This window comes from Monodelphis domestica, chromosome 1, assembly GCF_027887165.1.
Source record: "Monodelphis domestica isolate mMonDom1 chromosome 1, mMonDom1.pri, whole genome shotgun sequence".
NCBI classification, from domain to species: domain Eukaryota; kingdom Metazoa; phylum Chordata; class Mammalia; order Didelphimorphia; family Didelphidae; genus Monodelphis; species Monodelphis domestica.
Window position 1 is genome coordinate 454,884,418 of NC_077227.1, and position 23,655 is coordinate 454,908,072.

A 23,655-nucleotide genomic window follows, 5' to 3' on the forward strand; every position below is an offset into this window, starting at 1 on the left:
TCAAAGGGCTGGAGGGAATCCCCTTAGTTTGTTCCACAGAAAGGGAAGGGAGAGAAGCCTAGAAACCCCCTAAGCCACAGCTAAAGAGCATCGAGTCCTCTTTTCCCCAAAAGGAAAGGAAAGGTTCCCTAAAGTTTCCTTCCGGACCACCCTCCTCTCCCAGCTCAGCAGGGCTTTCCATTGATGCCTGCAGTGATTGCATGAGGAAGTGATCCGGATGGGCTTAGGGCAGGGAACTCGGTGTTGTAAGTGCATAAACTCAATGGGGTGAAGAGGACATTGGCCACAGGACCTGATCCGTGCCTGGCTCGCTTCCTCAACTAGTAGCCGCCTGTAAAGAGGAGCCTTTGCTTTGAGAGCAGCTCTGTTTGGGGACAGGTGGAGGGAGGAGAGAGTGGGCAAAGGGCCTACGTCACTGAAAAGATTTATAAATACCATAAAAATCACCAGATTGTGTTCCTGGGGTTGGCGCTGTAAGAAGCCATGAGTCAAGCAGTTCTTGGAACAAGGCCCAGGCCTGCTGCAAAACAGCAAAAGGAGGCAGAGTCTCGCTCCCAAGTGTGGCAGGCCTTCGGAACTCCACCTTCTAAAGACGCTGGGCCCCAGGCAAAGAGAACAGGGCCCAGAGGCAGCCAGGAGCCGATCCTCTGATCCTCTCCCGCCTGCCACCGCCCAACCACGGTGTTTTTATCTGTCCAATCAGGACCGGACCACAGGCTGGTTTATAGGCAATGGGGCATGCCCTAGTGCCTGGATGTCCGAGGGCCCCAGGTTTAGAGGCCTAGTCCAAGCCTGTGAGTTATAGTCTTTTGTCAGTGACTGTTACTGGAAAGGGGAAGAGAAACAGCAATGGGAAGGAAAAGGAGGGGATAAAGGCACACTCACCGAAGATCTCTTCTGATCAATCCTTCCTGGAGTGTCACCAGATGGGTGGGAAATTAGGAGAATGGATCCATCCATCAACAGGCACGCAAAGTGACAAGGCCCTCACCTCTTCCCCAGATAGGAGGAGGCTATGACCTGGCACTTGGACCCTAAGAGCACAGAGGGCCTCAACCTTGGGCCTGGCATTCCTTTGTTCACTGGTTTGGGATAGTAGGAGGCCAAGGAGTAATTTTTTCCCCAAATACACTTTTTAATTTATTTCATTAAATATTTCCTAATCACATGTAAAAAATGTTTTAACTTAAAAAAAAAACTTGTTTTCTGTCGCAATTATGTCCAAAAAATTTTTAACACTGTAACCTTTACCTTCTATCTTAGAACTGCTACTAAGAATTGATAAGGATTAGGCCATGGGGTTTATGAGTCTTGTCAGGAGTCAGACAGTTAAGAAGTGTCTGAGGTCACATTTGAGCCCAGGACTTCCCATCGCCAGGCCCAACTCTATCCACTGAGCCACCTAGCTGTTCCTAACATTCTTCTTCTTCTTTTTTTTTTTCTAAAACCCTTACCTTCCACCTTAGAATCAATACTATGTATTGGTTCTGAGGCAGAAGAGTGGTAAAGGGGGTTGAGTGACTTGCCCAGGGTCACACAGCTAGGAAGTATCTGAGGTGAGATTTGAATTCAGGAATTTCTGTCTCTGTGCCTGACTCTCAATCCATGGAGCCACCCAACTGTCCTCCTTAACATTCTCTTAAAACTTTTTTTTTGCATCCCAAATTCTTTATGTCCCACTCCTTGAGAGACCAGCAATTTTATATTGCTTATACATGTGAAGTAATGGAAAACCTATTTCCATGTTGGTCATGTTGCAAAAGCAGACACAGACCCCCAAAAAGGAGAAAAAGAAAGAAAGATGAAAGAAGTATTATTTGATCTGCATTCAGAGTTCATCAGTTCTCCCTCTGGAGGTCCATAGCATTTTTCATCATTGGAGCCTTTGCAACTGTCTTGATCCGAGTAGCTAAGCCTTTCTCAGTTGATCATTCAGTCCTTCCAATATGGCTTTTCTGCATTCAGTGTTCTTTAAAACTTCCTCCTCCAGGATCCTGCTGTGGCAATCCCCAAAGGCACCTTAATGGCCATATTCTGGACGACATTCTCCTACCTGGCCATCTCAGCTACCATTGGTGAGTGATAGGGGATTAAAGGATATCAAAGATGGATAAAGGACTGGAGCTGTCTGTGCTAGTAGCTGAGTCTGATGGAGTGGATTGCAATGAAGCTCATCTTTAGATTTCTTTTTTGCGGAGAAGTGGAGGGATGTCTAAATTTATGATTTCATGGGAGTAGAAAACTCCCCCTATCATGCAGATGGGCACCTGCTCCTTGGTACACCTTGCCCAGGATCACACAGTGGAGAATGTCAAAAGACTTCTCGAACCCAGATCTTGGTGACTTTAAGACTATCTCTCTATCCACAAAGCCTCACACCATTAGCTAGATTTGGATACCAAGGACCAACTCCCATTCCCTATCATGCCCCAGGCTAGGAAGACAACCTACTGCATGCAGGAGAAGTGGGGTCTAACTGGATCCCATGCATTGGGCACCTTCCTTGACCCCAACACTACCAGGCAGATACAGACCCATGAATAAGGAGGACCAGCCACATACTGCAATCACTTTTGTTTTATCAGTGGACGTGTACCACAGAAGACATTCAGAGCCAGCTGCCCCTCTTCTCACACCACTCTTCTTTGCAGGCTCTTGTGTGGTTCGAGATGCCTCTGGAGGCCTCAATGACACAGTGGTCCCAGGTTCCTCTGATTGTGAAGGACTGGCATGTGGCTATGGCTGGAACTTCACTGAATGTAGCCAGAAGCGTAACTGTCACTATGGGCTCATTAATTACTACCAGGTACCCCAATTCTGCAGGGCTTTGGGGACAGCTGTCAGGGTCCTCATCTTCAGATCCTGACTGCTTAATGTTTTTTGTCAAAGTCATTGCCACAGTCCTGGTCATACTACCGGGAGGAGTATAAGGAGAAGGAAGCCTCCTACGAGAGAGACTGCAATAGTGGTCATTGGACTAGGCCTTCCAAAATTAGACTGGCTGCCCACACACAAGATTGAATACCAATCCCACAGACCAAGAAATGGGCCAATGTGGACTGCTATTCTCATTCTTCTTTCAAAAGTTCAATAAAGTGATTGATTTACTAGCATTTGTGCCCAGGAAGGAGAGGTGCAAGACCTATCTTTAGGGGGTGCAGTACCCAAGAGTGAGGGAGCCCAATCCTCAAGGATGGGTGGACTCAGCACTCAGAAGCAGGGGACTCTGGGGCGTGCAACTTGAGCAATGAGTAGTTACTAAGTCCTTGTACTTCCTACAGAGCATGAGTATGGTATCTGGCTTTGCACCCCTGATCACTGCAGGCATCTTCGGGGCCACTCTCTCTTCTGCCCTGGCCTGCCTTGTCTCTGCTGCCAAAGTCTTCCAGGTAAGAAAGCGGTGACCAGCCTAAGGAGGAATTCCAGATCCCAACCTATCCACAGCAGTCAATGGGATGTGTGGGCCTACAGCAGAGGGGCTCAGAAGAAGTTTGGGATGGACAAGGCTACCAAGAGAGAATGGGGACATAAAATGTCAATATCCACAATTTTGCTGTGTCTTCTGTCAGAGAGGGAAGGTGGGGATGGGGAAAGGGGAGAGAAAAGGAAAAGAAAGAAGGGAGAGGCAGAGATAAAAGAAACAGGCCAGCTAAAAAATGGAAGACACTTAAATGTGTGTAGCTCACAGATTATTCTAGGGAGAAAATACAAATCCAGAGTGGGGAAAATAAATTCTGAGACTCCAGGACAAAATCTTGCTGTCTTTGTTCCCTCCTTCCAATATCCCTCCCCTCTCTAGTGCCTCTGTGAAGACCAGCTCTACCCTCTCATTGGCTTCTTTGGGAAAGGCTATGGAAAAAACAATGAGCCTGTCAGAGGCTACCTCCTGTCTTACGTCATTGCTGTGGCCTTCATTCTCATTGGTGAGGCTGGACCCCATCCTTGAGAGGCAGAAGGCATACGGGATGCAGAATGGGAGGATGGGGGGAGGGAGCACTTACTTGGCTGGGAATCAAAGGGAAAAATCTAAATCTCCTACTGACCCTCTCTAGGGATGAGTGTGAAGAATTAACTAAATTCAGATATAATCCCATAGCACCTGATCTGGATTTAGCATGAACTGAAGAATGGTTTAATGAGAGACATAATGATAAGTACTGCACTGGGAGACTTAGGTTCTCCCTATGCCATGTGCTAATTGACTGGTCCTAAGCAGGGCACTTCATCTTTCTAGGTCTTAGTTTGTCATCTGTAAAACACAAATAACATTTCCTGACCTGAGGGTGAAGGCTGGACCAGAGGACATTCTGAGGTCTCTTTCAGTTTGAAGACAGATGAATCCCTGAATCACTGTTACATCTTTTCTCAGTGCTTTTTCCAGATCAAGGGGCAGACAGAAAGAGAGAGGGAGAGGAAGGGAGAAGAAGAAACGGGGGAGAGGGGGAGAGAACTAGTAGGAGAGGAGGAAGAAGGAGGGAAAGGAGATGGAAGGGGAGAAGTAGGGGAGGGAGAGAAAGGAAGGAAGGAGAGAGGAAGAGAGAAAGAGGAGGGAATGGATGGATTGAGAGGAGAAAGATAAAGGAGGAAGTGAGGAAAAAAGAAATGAGAGGCAAACAGAAAAAAGAGAAGTGGAGGAAGGAGAGGAAGAGGGAGGGGAAGAATGAGAAGGAAAGGGAGGAGGTAAGGGGGAGAAAAAAGGAGGGAAGGAAAGAGAAAGAGGAAGAGAGGAGGGAAAGGAGAGAAAAAGAGGAGAGAGATAAAGACAATAAGGGAGAAAGAAATGAGATGGCAGCAGACAAGGTCAGGGAGAGACAGAGACAGAGAAAAAGAGAACTAATCCTACACCCAACCTCCAAGGCTCCTGATATTCTGATCATGTCTCTTCCCCCCCCCTTGTTTGAAAAGGTCCTTTCAAATCCATGATGGACTAGGACAGTCAGGATTGTTCTTAATTGTTTCCTTCCCTCGTTGGTCCTTACAGCGGAGCTCAATACCATTGCCCCCATCATCTCCAACTTCTTCTTGTGCTCCTACGCACTCATTAACTTCAGCTGCTTTCATGCCTCCATCACCAATTCTCCAGGTAAGTGCTGAGAAGCCCTCTGGCTGATTATCAATATCACCATGTCCCAAGTCTCCCTCTCCAATGCCTTCTTCCTGAATCAGGCTGAGCTACATCTAGACCTCTGCATCCACATCAGATGAGATCAGACCCTTCAGATATATCTGCCCAAATTTAAGACAAGACCTTGAAGTAATTTCAGAGGATATCCTTAGGGGTCCAGTGGACAAGATCCTACACTAAGAATCTGGGTTGCCTGCTTCTTGGCAAAATCAGAATCTTCTTCATCCACTTCCCCTCAGAAATTGGGGCTATTACTCATCAGGTCCTGGGAGAGGGTCTGCCTGCTGTCTTCTGAGCCAACTGAACCCTCCTCTCTGTCCCAGGATGGAGACCCTCATTCCACTATTACAACAAGTGGGTAGCCCTGTTTGGGGCAGTCATCTCTGTGGTCATCATGTTCCTCCTCACCTGGTGGGCAGCTCTTATCGCCATTGCTGTTGTCATCTTCTTGCTGTTATATGTGCTCTACAAGAAGCCAGGTATGGAAACCTTGGTGGATTTGGGGGGCTTTGATTGTTCATTTGTTTGTCTACCAGGTGGAAGTTGTGGTGTAGCAAAAAGGTACCATCACCAACAAGCCCTCACATTCATATAGGACTTTACAGTTTATAAAGATAATGACATTCACATAGCTCTTCATGGTTAAAAAGCACTTGACAAAAATGACTTATTTTCTCCCCACAACAGCTCCCTGGGGTTAGTACTTTGCTTTGATGCTATGGTGGATATGTTTTTCAGTGTGGGTACTCCCTCCACCAAGGGAAATCTCATTCCCTCCATGACTTACCATCCTATGAGATTTTTATCTGTATTCTCAAGGATCTTCCATTGAAAGGGATAGCTAGATGGCTCAATGAATAGAATGCCAGGCTTAGAGACAGGAGGTCCTGGGTTCAAATCTAGCCATGGATACTTTTTACCATGTGTCCCTGGGGAAGTCACTTGACCCACATTGCCTGACCTTTATGGATATTTTGCCTTGGACCCAAAACACAGTATTGATTCTAAGACAAGATAAGGATTAGGAAAAGAAAAAGAATCTTTCTTTGGAGAGCTACTCCCAGGTGCTAAAGATCTTTTGCTTATTCTCTTAGTATCTCAGGGACACACTATTACTATTAAACTACCCATTTCCCATATGTTTAACAGGCAATAACAGTATTCAAAAGGACCTTAGGAATCAACTAGTTCACTCTCCCCATTTTACAGATGAAGAGACTGAGTCTGTGAGACTTTGCTAAAACTAGTAAATGGCAAAGCTGGGGTTTGAATCCAGATAATAATTCTACAAAGATATAGAGATAGAAGAGATCTTGGAGAAATCTAGGCCAAGCCCTCTGTGTTGTAAATAAAGAAACCGAAACTTATGTAGACAAAGAGGTGGGGTCAAGATTTGAACTCGGGACCTCTCCAGCTCTAGTGTTCTTTGCACTCTGCCATACTCTCTCTGGTTTAAGTGTCTAAAAGCTGTCCAATGGTCAGCAAAGCCTGCTCCAGGGTTTGATTGAAGCAATGGTTTCTCCATTAACTATTCTTTTTCTTTTCTTTAAAATCCTTCCCTTCCATCTTAGAATCAAAACTGCCAGTTGGTTCCAAGAAAGAGTGGTAAGGGCTAGGCAATTGGGGTTAAGTGACTTGCCCAAGATCAAGCAGCTAGGAAGGCCTGAGGCCAGATTTGAAGCTAGGACCTCCCATCTTTAGGTCTGGCTCTCAATCCACTGAACCACCTAACTACCCCCCACCCCAATTCTTTTTTTTAAGGTAATCTTATTATAGATAAATACTGTCCTGCCAGCCTGTAGACAGACAGCTCTTTGACAAGATAACACATATAAAGTACTTTGTAAACCATAAAGTCCTATAACCAAGAGAATGTATGTTTTTAATGAAGAAGTAGGTGACCCTGGAGTCAGGGGAGACCTGGGTTCAAACCTTGCTCTTTCTGTATGCTACCTACCCAACCGAGGACAAGTCATTTAATTCCTCCAGGCCTCACTGTCCTCATCTAAAAATGAGGGGATTGGATCAGATGATTTCTGAGGTCTCCTCAGCCCTGAAACTACCTTACTGAGTCTCATACATACTAGCTGCCTGAGCCTATAAATTCCTTTGTGTCCTTTAAGTTCTCTAAGCCCAAACTTCCTCAGCATAAAATGGGACTAGTCATATTTACCCTATGTACCTAATGTTTGTTGTGAGGAAAATAGTTGGTAACCCAAGAGCACAAGAGTTTTATTAAGAGCTATTTTCATTGTTTCCCATAGGTTGGCTTTAGTCTTTGACACCACCACACACAACTCCAATCTTTTGACACCGTCAAAAGGGTGCATGTGATGTTTAGTTTCTTCTTGCAAAGCTGTAAAACTCTTCTTCCTTTCTCCCCTCCCTACTCATTTCTCTCTTCAGAGGTGAACTGGGGATCTTCAGTTCAGGCTGGCTCCTACAACTTGGCCCTGAGCTACTCAGTAGGACTCAACGAAGTCGAAGAACACATTAAGAATTACAGGTGAGGGGAGCAGCTGGGTGGCTCAGTGGATTGAGAATCAGGCACAGAGATGGAAATTCCTGGGTTCAAATATGACCTCAGATACTTCCTCACTGTGTGACCCTAGGCAAGTCACTTAACCCCCATTGCCTATCCCTTACTGCTCTTCTGCCTTATATACAGTAATGATTCTAAGATACCAGGCTTATGTTTTCAACTCCATGACCAGTCATTCAAAAACATAAATATCTCTGCCTTCACCTGTTAACCAACAATTAAAAAATGAAGCATTACAATATGGCAGGCATCATGCTAGGCACTGGACATTTGAAGAATATACCTGCATCCCAGTGCTTCTGAACTGAGATACTGACAGTTAAGAAAGCAAAGGCAGCCAAAGAGATAATGGACACAAAGACTTGTACAAAATATTCATAGCTGCGTCTCTTTGTGGTGGCCAAAAACTGGAAAACGAGGGGATGCCCATCAATTGGGGAATGGCTGAGCAAATTGTGGTATATGTTGGTGATGGAGTACTATTGTGCTAAAAGGAATAATAAAGTGGAGAAGTTCCATGAAGACTGGAACAACCTCCAGGAAGTGATGCAGAGCGAGAGGAGCAGAACCAGGAGAACATTGTACACAGAGACTGATACACTGTGGTATAATCGAACGTAATGGACGTCTCCATTCATGGCGGTGTAATGTCCCTGAACAATCTGCAGGGATCCAGGAGAAAAAAACACTATTCATAAGCAAAGGATAAACTATGGAGTGGAAACACCGAGAAAAGCAACTGCCTGAATACAGCGGTTGAGGGGACATGACAGAGGAGAGACTCTAAATGAACACTCTAATGCAAATATTATCAACAAAGCAATGGGTTCAAATCAAGAAAACATCTAATGCCCAGTGATTTACACGTCGGCTATGGGGGGTGGGGGGGAGGAAAAGAAAATGATCTATGTCTTTAACGAATAATGCTTAGAAATGATCAAATAAAATATATTTTAAAAAAAAGAAAGCAAAGGCACCAACGGCAAGCAAGCTCACTGACAAAATAAGTGAAGAATTGAAATCACTAGGATTCTTTTATAATTAATCTGTATTTTATTATTCCTTTGACATAAATATTGCCTTCTGCTGCCTCACTGTGGAACATAAAGGTTTCCCTGGCTTTTTTAAGATCATGCCCAGAGAGGGTAAGTTCTGGCAGTTGCTACCTACTGGCAGGACGATATGTGTCCACTGGCTGAGGACCAGCCTGGCTGAGTTCAGAAACATCCATCACCAGACTGGCCTTAGGATGGATGTTTAGACCAAAGCAAATCTCAGAAACCATCTGTTTAGCTGGAGAGGGATGGGAAAGGGAACATTCACACTGACAAAATGACAGGGTCTTGAATTTATGGAGACCCATATTAGGTGCTTGCTTCTCTTTCTTTCTTCCTTCCTTTTTTCCTTCCTTTTTCCTTCCTTCCTTCCTTCCTTCCTTCCTTCCTTCCTTCCTTCCTTCCTTCCTTCCTTCCTTCCTTCCTTCCTTCCTTCCTTCCTTCCTTCCTTCCTTCTTTCTTTCTTTCTTTTCTTTCTTTCTTTCTTTCTTTCTTTCTTTCTTTCTTTCTTTCTTTCTTTCTTTCTTTCTTTCTTTCTTTCTCTCTTTCTCTCTTTCTTTCTTTCTTCCTTCTTCCTTTCTTCTTTCTTCCTTTCTTCCTTTCTTCCTTTCTTCCTTCCTCCCTCCCTCCCTCCCTCCCTCCCTCTCTCCCTCCCTCACCTCTCTCTCTCTCCCTCTCTCTCTCTCTCTCCCTCTCCCTCTCTCCCTTCCTTCCTTCCTTCCTTCCTTCCTTCCTTCCTTCCTTCCTTCCTTCCTTCCTTCCTTCCTTCCTTCCTTCCTTCCTTCCTTCCTTCCTTTATATTTTAGAATCAATATTAAGTATTAGTGCCAGGGCAGACGAATGATAAGGACTAGCCAATGGGAGTTAAATGACTTCCCCAGGTTCACATGCCAAATTTGAGTCAAGGACCTCCCATCTCTAGGCCTGACTTTCTATCCACTGAGCCACCTAGCCACCCTGCTTGAAGATTTCTTAATCATAACAATCTTGTCCATTTATACCATGCTACATTTTTCTAAAACTTGCACATAATCATTTCAGCTTGATTCTTTTAGTGTAACTGTGATATAGGCCAGATTTTTGCAGATGAAGAAATAGATGCCAAGAGGGTACATGGCCTGTCCAAAAGCAAGCAGCTAGTTGGAGGATCAGTTGTACACTATGAACTATGGGCAGGGCATACAAGAGGGAAAGAGTGCACATGGGGCACAGAATTTCAACTTTGGTGTCTGAGCAGTAACTTTATCCTTCTTGACATTGACATTCTTTCCTTTTTTTTTTTTTCTTAGACCCCAATGCCTGGTCCTTACTGGGCCTCCAAATTTCCGGCCAGCCCCTGGTGGACTTTGTGGGCACATTCACCAGGAACCTCAGCCTGATGATTTGTGGGCATGTAATCATTGTGAGTGTCTGCCTCCTCCTTCCCCAGGTTTGGTGTGGAAACCACCCTGGACTGGGAAAATCATGTGCCTGAGTGTTTTCTGCAAATGACTGATAGATTTAAAGGGCTTCCCCAGAGAGCACATGGGAACACACATTGATTAGGATGTCACCCTCCTGCTCAAGAAGATCTAGTGGCTCCCTATTGACTCATGTTAACAATATAAGCTAATTTGTTTGGTATTTAAAGCCCTTCACAATTTGGTTGTCTTACACATCTGAACGTAATATAACATCACTGCCCTTCACACACTATATATTCCAGCTAAACTGGCCTTCTTGCTGTTGTATTCTTTCTTCGTCTCTGTTAAGTAAATGTTTGTAGTATTCATGACTGAGAATTGGAGAATGGACCCAAAGCTTGTCCCGATTACAATTCTAGAGATGGCTGTTTGGCTTCATGTTCTGTCTCTGTCTTTGACTGTCTGTCTCTCTGTCTGTCTCTTTCATTTATTGCCCTTCCTCTCTTCCTCCCTCTCCAAAGATCCCTGCATTCGGTGGCATGGATCCCAATTCTAGCTGTGTCTACTGAATGACCTTCCTCATTTGGCTCTCATTTTCCTTATAATCAAATAAGGGATGGAAAGGATGGAGGACTAGACACTCCCTAAGATCCCTCTGGGCTCTAAATCCTTTTCTCCTAGCTGTTCTTCTTTCCTTTTTCTTCTCTCCTCTCTGTTTACTAGGCCGGTGGCCTGCAGGGCTCTAGGTGTTCTCCAGCCCTGAACTAGTGTGGAGTTCTCTGACACAGCAGTCCTTGATTCTCTGTGTGTGGCTCTCTCTTGCTCTCCCATGGCAGGGACCTCGAAAACAGAGGATGCCAGAGCTCCGGCTCATCTCCAGTGGACACACAAAGTGGCTGAACAAAAGGAAGATCAAGGCTTTCTACTCAGATGTGATTGCAGAAGACTTGAGGAGTGGAGTCCAGATTCTAATTCAGGTAAAGTGATTGAGAGCCCCAACTGTACCTAACACATAAAGGTCTAGCTTGCTCTGAATGACCTTCTCTAAAGATTCCATAGCCATTCCACACCCTAGCATTCCTTCCATTCTTTCCAGTGAGGAAGTTCTTACTGGATTCTCACCACTCTTGTAGTGGGATGTCTACTTCATAAAATCACAAATGTAGAATCAGAAGGGCCTTTGGAGGTCCTCAAGTCCAACTTCTTCACTATACAGATGAGGAAATTGAGGCTAAAAGAGATCAGCTGACTTAATTAGGATCACACAGCTAGCAAATGCCTGCAACAAATTCAAACTCAGGTCTGCCTCTTTCCCTATCTCATTTAGAGATGCTTTTGTTTCAGGTTCCCATGAATTCTGGGAGAGGCAGAAAAAAAGCTCAGTATGGGGAACAGTGGAGCTGAGTGTTTGGGGAGGCAAATGCTGACTTCATTATTTGAGTCAGCTTTTAATTGTGCTGAGCCTAGTGCTGGGTGCAATACAAAGATGAATAAGACACAAATGGTCTCTACCCTCATAGGAAAGGATTCCCTGTATGAATTTAGGGGAGCAAGGCAAGGATCATAGGCTTTAGAGTTGGAAGGGAGCTTAGAACTCATCTAGAAATCTCATTTTATAGATGAGGAAGTTGAGGCTCAGAGATAATCCAAAGTCTTTTGTGTCTGTTTCTGGGACATAGGTGATGACTTTTCCCCCATCTTAGAACCAATAGTATGTATTAGTTCCAAGGCAGAAGAGCAGGAAGGCCAAGGCATAGGGTCAAGTGACTTGCCCAGGATCACATAGCTAGGAAGGGTCTGAGACCAGATTTGAACCCAGGACTTCCATCTCTAGGTCTGACTCTCAATTCATGGAACTACCTAACTGCCCTCATATGTGATGACTTGCATAACTTCATAATTATATGTTGAGCTTATACTTGTGTAAACCAATAGCCACATTCAGCGCTTACAGGGATAAGGAAGTATTGGGTGTTATACAGTATGTCTCCAGTAATCCCCAAAGCCAACAATCAGGATGTGAATGATGGCAAATTGGCTCTATTTCTCTAACTCTTGCTTTTTTTCCCCCTTAACTCTTCCTTGAATACAGGCAGCAGGTCTTGGGAAGATGAAGCCCAATGTTCTGGTGGTCGGATACAAAAAGAACTGGCAGTCAGCTCACCCGGCCACGGTAGAGGATTACATCGGGATCCTCCAGTGAGTTGAAGTGCCTCCCTCAGGACCTCAGGGGAAGTGGTCCCTCTCCCACCAGCCCCTTAGATCCAGGCCACAGTGGAGAGGGAAGTATAGGCCAAGAGAAGAAGAGTGATTCTGAAGGCTATTTAGGCATGGGAAGAAAAAGGGAGAAAATTTACACACTGTCTCCCCTGTTCTCAATTTATTCTTGACATTAAGCCATCACGCAGAGGGCCTCTGCAGTTAAAACTTCCAAGCCTGCCATGTTTAGCAAATAGGTCACACTTCTGATTTTAATTTGGGAGCCGTCCCAAGGCTAATCCACGGATCATCACCTTCCTGCCTTAATGGCAAATTGGAGCCTGAGTATCGTAGCACATGGAGATTATTGTGCTGGAAGCCAAGAGCATTGGGTTCTTGCCTTCCCTCTCTCTCATTAGCCATGGGATTCTGTGTGTCCTCCTCTGTAAAATGACTAGGTCAGACTAAGTGGTTTCCAAAGCCCTCTCCAGCTTTAACACTCAAAAATTCTAGTATGATTTCGGCTTTAATGGTGAGACTATTGTTCTGTCCTTCAATCCTTTTTGGCCAGGCTCACAGATGAAGATTCAGAAATCTTTGAAAGTTGATCTCTATTTTGACCCTGAAAAAGCAAAAAACCAAACCAAAACAAAAAAAAACTCAACTTTTTTTTGAACTCAACTTTTTTTTCCCCTTGCTTTTTGCTTTCCTTTTTAAAACCCTACCTTCTGTCTTAGTATAAGTTCTAAAACAGAAGAGCAGCAAGGGCTAGACAATCAAGGTTTAGTGACTTGCCCAGGGTCATACATCTCGAAAGTATCTGAGGCCAGATTTAAACCCAGGTCCTCCCAACTCCAAGCCTGGCACTTTATCCACTCTGCTACCTAGCTGCCCCTCTTCCTTGCTTTAAGAGAGGCAATAAGGTCTAGTGGAAAAAATACAAGACTAGATAGCAAGAGACAGGAGATCTCATTTTGACTCCTCATTTTGCTGTGCAGCTTTGGACAAGTCATTTAATTTCTCATCCTCAGTTTCATAGACTATAAAATGGGAATAACAATATTGGCACTGCCTACCTAGGACATGGCAGGAGCAGGGATAAGAGGATTAATGAAGTGATTGGTTTGAAAACACTTTGTAATGAAAAGGATAGGGATGGGACCTGTGAGGCCCCAACCAAACTGCCATATCCTACCAGAAGTCTTTCCTGACCTCTCTTGGTTCTAGTTTCTTCCCTCTGTTAATTATTTTTTTTTATTTTTCCTGTATATAAGTATTTGTACATTAGCTTCCCCATTAGACTGTGAATTCCTTAAGGGGAGAGGCTGGGCTTTTTTCTTTTCTCTGTGACCCCAGAACTTAGCCCAGTGACTCACATATCATAGGTGCTTAATAAATGTTTAATGATTGATTAGCATAGGGAACTCCCAGTGAAGAACCTCCTCTACCAGTTTAGGTCAATACCTTCTTGATAAGTTATAGTCTTAAAAAAATAAGTTATATATCTTAGAGTAGTGATGGCGAACCTATGGAACAGGTGCCAAAAATAGCATGCAGAGAGCTCTCTATGGGCACATGACTGCCCTCCTTCCCCCCCAAATTTTTTACTAGAAAGGCAGAGGGCCTCAAGCAGAGCTGCTCCCCTCCCCCTCTCCACATGACTGATGTTATTTTTTTTACATCCCGCCCCCCCCTCCCCCCCGCCCGCCTAGCAGCTAATGAGAGCTCACCCAGGGTAATGTGGGTAAGGTGGGTGGCTCATAGGTGACAGAGCTGGAGGGAAGCAGAGTGCTCGGGCCACTCCCCTCCCCCTCTCTACACTCAGGACATTTCTTACAGGCCACATCCCTATGCCTAGTAGCCCAATGAGAACACTTCCTCCCTCCCCTATGTGGGATATGGGGGGATGGCACTTGGTCTCAGGGGTGGGGTGGGGGTGGGGCCCAGCATTTCATCTCTAAAAGGTTCACCATCACTGTCTTAGAGGGCTACCTAGAGCACTGAGGTTAAGGAACTTGCCCAGGGTCACACAGTCAGACTGGATCAGAGACAGTCCTTGAATCTGACCATTCTTGGTTCCAAGGCCAGTTATACCCTCATTATATAAGGTTATATAAAGGAGAATATAAATATGAGCTAGTTAATTGAAGGTAGCAATGGACCCTGGGTCCTGAGTAGTCTAGGCTATGCTGTACCGGGTTAATCTGATAAAATGTGGTGATCATCTATTTGTTTTGATTAAGCATTTTCTATGGAGCAGGTAGGTGACTCAGTGAATACTCACTTGGAGTCAGGAGGACCCAAGTTCAAATCTTCTCTCAGTCTTTAACTAGGTATATGATGCTGGGCAAACACTTATCTTCTTTGTGTCTCAGGTTGATCCTCTGTCAAACAGGGATAATAATGCCCCTTATCTCCCAGGGTTGTCACAAGGGTCAGTTGAGGGCAGCTAGGTGGTACAGTGGCTAGAGCACTAGGCCTGGAGTTGGGAGGTACTGGGTTCAAATCTAGACTCAGACATTTACTAGCTGTGTAGCTATGGGCAAGTCACTTAATCCCGATTGCCTAGCCCTTGCCCTTCTGTCTGAAGAGTTGTTACTAAGACAGAAAGTAAGAATTTTTTTTTTAATGAGTTAACACACGTAAAATACTTTATACACCTAAAGTGCTATCTAGCTGCTAGTTATTATTACTGTTGTTGTTATTGCCAGGTAAGAGGAAAAATCCCTGCTCTTTGAAAATTATTAGAAAGAAAACTGGATTTAGAGTCCCAGGACTTAGATTCAAATCCTAGCTCTTTCATTATTATTTGTGTGACCTTTGGCAAGTCACTTAACTTTGAATCACAAGTTTCCTTGATTATAAAATGAGAGGGGTAGCCTACCTAACATCTATGATTCCTTCCAGCTCTAAATCTATTATTTTATTCATTTAAGAGGAAGAAGGAAGGAAGGAAGGAAGGAAGGAAGGAAGGAAGGAAGGAAGGAAGGAAGGAAGGAAGGAAGGAAGGAAGGAAGGAATTAATTCTCTCTCTCATTTCCTTTCCTTCTCCCTGAGTCTCCCCTCGCCTCCCAAATGTTGTGGCTCCATATTACCCTGGCTCCCCTTGTACTGAGAGGAAGGCAAATCTGATCTACTCAATCATAACAAATCACTGGGGGGTTGACTATGTTTTTCTCCTCTCAATGACACCTGCATTTTAGAAGGGGACCTTAGAGATTCATTAGCTCAGCCTTGAGTATTCTCTAAGGAGAGAATTTCCATCAAAGAGGCAGTCAGATAAAGAGCAGGTTTGGGGGCAAATATCCTTCTAATGATACCAAAAGGGCCATCACCTACTATGCCAAGAGATAAGGCTTCCCTGTGTATGACACTGGTTTTCTGGATACTTACATTCTCAACTAGTGTAAGAGCTTGTGTGCCAATTTCCTGATTTAAAGAACTCAAGGTACAGACATTGGGCAAGACTGTGTTTATTTTCTTCCCAGTGATGCTTTTGATTTCAACTATGGTGTGTGTGTGATGAGGATGAGAGAAGGTCTCAACATCTCCGAAGTGATGCAAGCTCACAGTAAGTGCTGTTCTCTGCACCTCAGCCACTCCTGGGCTATCATGAACAATCAGTGTTCCAGGACACTTCTCTCTTTTTCTTGTAGTTAATCCTGTATTTGACCCAACTGAAGACCAGAAAGAAGCCAGAGCCAATGGATCAAGGCCATCTGTCAGTGGTACATGGCAATCCCCTCTAAGTTTTAGCCCTCAGTGATCTGTCAGCCTGTGGGGCAGTGAATCAACTAGCCGAGGCTGCATTCTCACTCATGCTCCTTAGAGGCAAGGTTGAAAAAAGGTCAAACTTGTCCATTCCAAAATATATGTGGCTTTGGGATGGCCCTGGAAAGTTCTAATTGCTCTCCATAATCTACAATAAAATCATGATCAAGGGGCAGGAGATGGGGGGTACTTTTTGTTCTACCAAAGGGAAAGGAAGGGGCAGCTAGGTGACTCAGTGGATTGAGAGCCAGGCCTAGAGACAGGAAGTCCTGGGTTCAAATCTGGCCTCAGATACTTCCTTGCTGTGTTACCCTGGGCAAGTCACTTGACCCCCCAATGCCTAACCCTTACCACTCTTCTGACTTGGAAACAATAAACAGTATTGATTCTAAGACAGAAGGTAAGGGTTTAAAAAAAAAGGGAAAGGAAAAGAGGCTCATGGAGAAGGGTGAGTGAGCCACCTGTCCTCCAATCATAGAGCCAGAGGTAGGCCATGTCTCTATCTTGTGGCTGATCCATTACCCTTTTCTAGTGAATCCAGAGGTCCTGGTGGCTGAAGAACAAGCTAGCACCATATTCCAGTCGGAACAGGGCAAGAAGACCATTGATATCTACTGGCTCTTTGATGATGGAGGTCAGTAACCTCCAAAGCACCAGGAGATTTCTGAGCATGATCCTCTCTTTCTGTCCCCTGGCCATCCCCTATTCCCTAATAATTGGGGTGGGGGGAGGGTAGCCATCTTTGGGGCTATTTTGTCCTTGACATAATCATTTGTGAGACTCAATGGTCTCTAGTAGAAAGGATATTGATCTGGGAATCCTACACTGGGTCTCACTGATTAAGAATCCAGAGACCTGCTGATTCTCCCTGTTCTTATTCTTCTAGTAACTGGTTATGATATTTCAGATGGGTTCCCCTCTCCGTGTATCTTGATCTTATGCTGTAAAAATAGGAATGAGGAAAGCTGGGTGGCTTAGTGGATTGAGAGCCAGGCCCAGAGACAGGAGGTCCTGGGTTCAAATATGGCCTTAGACACATCCTTGCTGTGCAATCCTGGGCAAGTCACTCCATTCCCCCATTGCCTAGCCCTTACTGTTCTTCTGTCTTGGAACCAATACACAGTATTGATTCTGAGATGAAAGGCAAGGGTTTAAAAATAAATAAATAAAATAAAAATGGGAATAAATAAAAACAGATGATCTCTAATGGTCGACAACAATTCTGTGTCCTGTGGCCCTGATCTCATCCATTCTCTATGATCTCAGAAATGCACTGATAACAAAACAATATAGAATCACAGAACTTTGGAAGTCAAAGGAACTAACTAATCCAAAGTCCTGGGGTTCCCTTCCCTATGCCCCCAGCCTTCCCCTGTTTTTTACAGATGAAGGAACTGAAAACTAGGGGTTGGGGGCAGTGAAATCTCTAAGGTATTTTCCAGATCTAATAATAGCTAGCATTTATATAGATAGCACTTTACAAATATTAGCTTATTTGATCCTTACAACAATCCTGAGAAGTAAATACTATTATTATCCCCATTTTGCAGATGAGGAAACTGAGGTAGAGGTTAAGTGACTTGCCCAGGAACACATAGCAAATGTCTGAGACTGGATTTAAACTTGGATCTTCCTGCCTCAAAGCCTAATGCTCTCTCCACTGGACTACCTAGCTGTCTACATTCTATGATTCTATAATTCTATGAAGTTAACCACCCAAGGCCAAAAGTAACTTGGGTATCAAGGCCCAAGACTAGAACTCTGGTCTTCATGCCTCAAAGTTCCATCCCACTGTTGCCTTCTTTGCCTTGTCAGACAAACTGCCCATGTTTTTTTTTTTTTAATGAGGCACCTGGTCCAGTCCCTTGACCTTAATGTTTCACTAAAGGTTGTTCATTAAATGATAACATCTACGTAGAAGATACAGAGACAGCAGTCAAATACTGTGTCTCAGCGGAGGCAAGTGGGTGATGGGGCTGCTGGCCAGGCTGGCTTTGATGGGCTTTTGACTCCTGTGATGCATCTTTTATTTTGGCAAGGCCTCACTCTCCTGATTCCTTATCTTCTTGGCCGAAAGAAGAGGTGGAACAAGTGTAAGATCCGAGTTTTTGTTGGGGGCCAGATCAACAGGATGGATGAAGAGAGAAAGGCGTAAGTAAGGTGTGGAGGGAGATATCTCCAGTGTCACTTACCGGTGCCCTCTACGTTTGGGGTACCCAAAGGTACTCGAGGACCCAGCTAGGACACCCCCTGAAGGATTGCAAGCAACAGTATGCTGACAGATGTTTCACAGCCAACTCACTGAAAAAAAAATTCAGGACACATCAGTTTCATAAGTCTAGACAAATCGAGTCCTGATCTGCAGCATCTGTCAACATATGAGGTCAGAGTACCCATGCTGAAAGTGTAACAGTCGAGCTGGCTCTAGCACACCCCTGACCATAATGCAAACTAGTCTAAGGTTGTTGGAGTCAAATAATGTCGATAATAAGCATTTATTAAGCACCTAATATGGGTACCAGGCACAGGCAAAAAAAAAATGTCTCTCAAGGAACTCCCAGTCTAACAGAGAAACAACATGCAAACACCACTACATATAAACGAGATAGAGAGGATAAATCAGAGGTCACCTCAGAGGAAAAGCACTAAGATAAAGGAGGACTTTCCTGCAGAAAGTGGGGCTGAGCCAAGGAAGCCACAAGGCATAGATTAAGAGGGAAAGAGTTCCAGGCAAGGGGGACACGCAGGGAAAATGCCTGGAGCCAAGAAATAGAATGTCTAGTGCAAGCTGTGTGAAGGGAATCTCCTGAGGTCTTACTTGGGTCTCCGGACCACTAGCTTGACATCTGTGACTAGATGTCACATGAGAGTGCTCCAAACATAGGTCAGAGGTGGAATGACCTGGGGACAATGACCCAGAAAGAAGATGGGGTAAAGGGAAAGAAATAAAAGAGGGGGCGCCAGGAAGTGCTCTCTCTATTTCCTTGGATGGCAGAGAGAGATAGCCATGTGGAAAGACCTGTGGTTAGATTAGAAATAGGCTTTAGTCTCTGTCTATTTGCCTTCTTTATTCAAGTAATACTAATAAACTCTATGGAAACCAAGAACCAAGAGTTTTTAATTTAACTTTAACACAAGGAATGGCAAGGAGGCCAGTCTCATTGGATCACCAGAGTACTTGGAGGTGTAAACCTCAAAATTTCTTAGACTTATAAATGTTGGAAATTTCACCATTGGGAAATTTCATACTTGAAAAATTTCCTATTGATAGTGGGTCTTGACTATTGGAATGTGAATCCCATTGGCATGGGAGGTTCCTTCTCCTTCCCTTCTTAAGATTACTTTAGGACAGAAACCTTTTGCTGAACAATGGAAAGGACTTTGACCTATGCTTAAGCATAGAACAGGAATTTCTTTGAGTCATGATTGATTTTAGAATTGATACAATGGAGATACTTGGAATCAATCTCCACCCTATTCAGTCCTAACAGGATTGAGTAAGGGCTGCAGCCTAGATCAAAATTTAATTATTCCAATCTCTACCCTACTCAGGTTAACAGGATTTAGAAAGGGCTGTAGCAAAGGAGCAAAGATTTAATTATTTGAAAATATGACCTTCAACAGACATGTGCAAAGCCTCTGGGCGGTCCTGGGTTAAGCTAGAGCCTCCATTGGCACAGGGAAATTGATGGACAGGGATTGGTAGATGTGAGAACTGAGGGGAGGCAACTTGGATGGTTTCCTTAAAGATCAAGGGGGTCTGAAGGTCTGGGGGAGGGGGGGCTGAGGAGTTGGCCAGAGTGGTGGCGGTGTGCTCTGAGAAGCTTGCTCTGAAGGAAGCTGAAGGTGGGGGCCTCTGAGACTGTTTCTCCATTTTGGTCACGTGAGTAATAGGGACTGATCTCTTTTCTTTGCCCCAGCTATCTAAGGGCTTGGGCCTTTTGGCCCAGCCTAAACAGAAGGGGTATTTAAGCCTTATTCCCTTCTCTCCCTTTTTCTCTCTCTCTATCTCTAATTCCTTTCTTACTCCTATTGTAATTAAACTCCATAAAAGATTTACTGCTGACTTGAGTTTTCATTTAGGAATTACATAGCTGAATTCCTTGGCGACCTTAAATTAATATATATCAGTCTTTTAAAGTGATTCCCTTGTAACAGAGGGGAGTATAAAGTATAAGAAGACTGAAAAAAGTAGGAAAGGTTCAACTTTTGAAGGGATGTAAAAGCCAAACAGAAGATTTTCTATTTGATCCTGGAAGTAATAGGAATCCAATGAAGTTTACTGACTAGAGGAATGACATAGTCAGACCCATGCTTTAGAAAGATCAATATGACAGGCATGGAGGTAGGAGATCCTGGGTTCCAATCTGGCCTCAGACACCCCCTAGCTCTGTGACCCTGGGCAAGTCACTTGACCCCCATTGTCTAGCCCAGCGGTTCTCAACCTCTCAATTTGTAGCAATGAGAATACATAATGTACATCAGGTATTTACATTCCGAATCATAACTGTAGCAAAATTACAGTTTTGAAGTAGCCACCAAAATAATTTTTTGGTTTGGTATCACTGCAACATGAGGAACTGTATTGCAGGGTCACAGCATTAGAAAGGTTGAGAACCACTGCTCTAGCCCTTACCAGTCTTCTGCCTTGGAACCAATACATAGTATTGATTCTAAGATGGAAGGCGAGGGTTTAAAAAAAAAAAAAAGAAAGATCAGTATGACAGCTGAGTGGAAGATTGGTTGGAGTGGGAGATACTTCAGGCAGAAAAACCAATCAGAAGCTTACTGCAAGGTGATATACTAGGTGGCTCAGTGGAAAGAGAGCCAGGCTGGAGAAGAGAGGTCCTAGGAAGCTAGCTGTGTGACCCTGGACAAGTCACTTAACCCCCATTGCCTAGCCCTTACCACTCTTCTGCCTTAGAACCAATACAGAATATTGACCCTAAGACAGAAGGTAAGGTGTCTTTTTTAAGGCTATTTCTTTTTTTTTTTACTTTTTAAACATTATTTTTATTTGGTTATTTACAAACATTATTCTTTGGAAACAATGATCATTATCTTTTCCTGCCCCCCACCCCCCTCCCACCACTTCTCCTATAGCTGGCGCACAATTCCACTGGGTTTCACATGTGTTCTTGGTTTGAACCCATTTCCATGTTGTTGGTATTTGCACTAGAGTATTCATTTAGAGTCTTTCCTCAGTCATTTCCTCTCAGCCCCTGTAGTCAAGCAGTTGCTTTTCATCGGTGTTTTTACTCCTACAGTTTATCCTCTGCTTGTGCATAGTGTTTTTTAGATCCCTGCAGATTGTTCAGAGACATTGCATTGTCCCTTGTGGAGGAGTCCATTACCTTCGATTGTACCACAGTGTATCAGTCTCTGTGTACAATGTTTTCCTGGTTCTGCTCCTTTCACTCTGCATCACTTCCTGGAGGTTGTTCCAGTCTCCGTGGAATTCCACCACTTTATTATTCCTTTTAGCACAATAGTATTCCATCACCAACATATACCACAATTTGTTCAGCCATTCCCCAATTGAAGGGCATCCCCTCATTTTCCAATTTTTGGCCACCACAAAGAGTGCAGCTATGAATATTCTTGTACAAGTCTTTTTCCTTATTATCTCTTTGGGGTACAAGCCCAGCAGTGCTATGGCTGGATCAAAGGGCAGACATTCTTTTATCGCCCTTTGGGCATAGTTCCAAATTGCCCTCCAGAATGGTTGGATCAGTTCACAACTCCACCAGCAATGAATTAATGTCCCTACTTTGCTGCATCCCCTCCAGCATTCATTACTTTCCATAGCTGTCATGTTGGCCAATCTGCTAGGTGTGAGGTGATACCTCAGAGTTGTTTTGATTTGCATCTCTCTGATTATAAGAGATTTAGAACACTTTTTCATGTGCTTATTAATAGTTTTGATTTCTTTGGCTGAGAACTGCCTGTTCATGTCCCTTGCCCATTTATCAATTGGAGAATGGCTTGATTTTTTGTACAATTGATTTAGCTCTTTGTAAATTTGAGTAATTAAACCTTTGTCAGAGGTTTTTATGAAGATTGCTTCCCAATTTGTTGCTTTCCTTCTGATTTTAGTTATATTGGTTTTGTTTGTACAAAAGCTTTTTAATTTGATGTAGTCGAAATTATTTATTTTACATTTTGTGACTCTTTCTATGTCTTACTTGGTTTTAAAGTCTTTCCCTTCCCAAAGGTCTGACATGTATACTATTCTGTGTTTACCTAATTTACTTATAGTTTCCTTCTTTATGTTCATGTCAGTCACCCATTTTGAATTTATCTTGGTGTAGGATGTGAGGTGTTGATCTAATCCTAATCTCTCCCACACTGTCTTCCAGTTTTCCCAGCAGTTTTTATTGAATAGTGGATTTTTGACCCAAAAGCTGGGATCTTTGGGTTTATCATATATTGTCTTGCTGAGGTCATTTACCCCAAGTCTATTCCACTGATCCTCCTTTCTGTCTCTTAGCCAAATTGTTTTGATGACTGCTGCTTTGTAATATAGTTTGAGATCTGGGACTGCAAGGCCCCCTTCCTTTGTATTTTTTTCATTATTTCCCTGGATATCCTTGATCCTTTGTTATTCCAAATGAACTTTGTTATGTTTTTTTCTAAATCAGTAAAGAAATTTTTTGGAAGTTCTATGGATATGGCCCTAAATAGATAAATAAGTTTGGGTAGGATGGTCATTTTTACTATATTGGCTCATCCTACCCACGAGCAGTTAATGTTTTTCCAATTGCTCAAGTCTAATTTTAGTTGTGTGGAGAGTGTTTCGTAGTTGTGTTCATACAGTTCCTGTGTTTGTCTCGGGAGATAGATTCCTAAGTATTTTATTTTGTCTAAGATGATTTTGAATGGGATTTCTCTTTCTAGTTTTTGCTGCTGAACTATGTTGGAGATGTATAGAAATGCTGATGACTTATGTGGGTTTATTTTGTATCCTGCAACTTTGCTAAAGTTGTTGATTATTTCAATTAGCTTTTTGGTTGAATCTCTAGGATTCTTTAAGTAGCCCATCATGTCATCTGCAAAGAGCGATAGCTTAGTCTCCTCCTTGCCTATTTTGATGCCTTCAATTTCTTTTTCTTCTTTAATTGCTACTGCTAGTGTTTCTAGTACAATGTCAAATAGTAGAGGTGATAATGGGCATCCTTGTTTCACTCCTGATCTTATTGGGAATGCATTTAGTTTATCCCCATTGCAGATGATATTGGCTGATGGTTTTAGATATATACTGTTTATTATTTTTAAGAATGACCCTCCTATTCCTATGCTTTCTAGTGTTTTCAATAGGAATGGATGTTGTATTTTATCAAAGGCTTTTTCTGCATCTATTGAAATAATCATGTGATTTTTGTTGGTTTGCTTGTTGATATGGTCTATTATGTGGATGATTTTCCCAATATTGAACCAGCCCTGCATCCCTGGTATAAATCCTACTTGATCATGGTGGATGACCCTTCTGATCACTTGCTGGAGTCTTTTTGCTAGTATCCTATTTAAGATTTTTGCATCTATATTCATTAGGGAGATTGG

The 23,655-nt window shown here is 43.5% G+C and overlaps 1 protein-coding gene across 1 annotated transcript in view; it reads left to right on the forward strand.

Moving 5' to 3' along the window:
* SLC12A3 (solute carrier family 12 member 3) overlaps positions 1-23,655 on the forward strand; it is a 97,773-nt gene that overhangs the window by 23,463 nt on the left and 50,655 nt on the right. Inside the window, 15 exon segments of the mRNA XM_056812334.1 lie at positions 1,991-2,075; positions 2,652-2,806; positions 3,282-3,389; positions 3,800-3,923; positions 4,982-5,083; positions 5,449-5,604; positions 7,532-7,631; positions 10,012-10,057; positions 10,059-10,124; positions 10,962-11,102; positions 12,218-12,324; positions 15,813-15,895; positions 15,981-16,052; positions 16,628-16,729; positions 18,135-18,246. Of these exon segments, the coding sequence (XP_056668312.1) occupies positions 1,991-2,075; positions 2,652-2,806; positions 3,282-3,389; positions 3,800-3,923; positions 4,982-5,083; positions 5,449-5,604; positions 7,532-7,631; positions 10,012-10,057; positions 10,059-10,124; positions 10,962-11,102; positions 12,218-12,324; positions 15,813-15,895; positions 15,981-16,052; positions 16,628-16,729; positions 18,135-18,246 (1,559 nt within the window).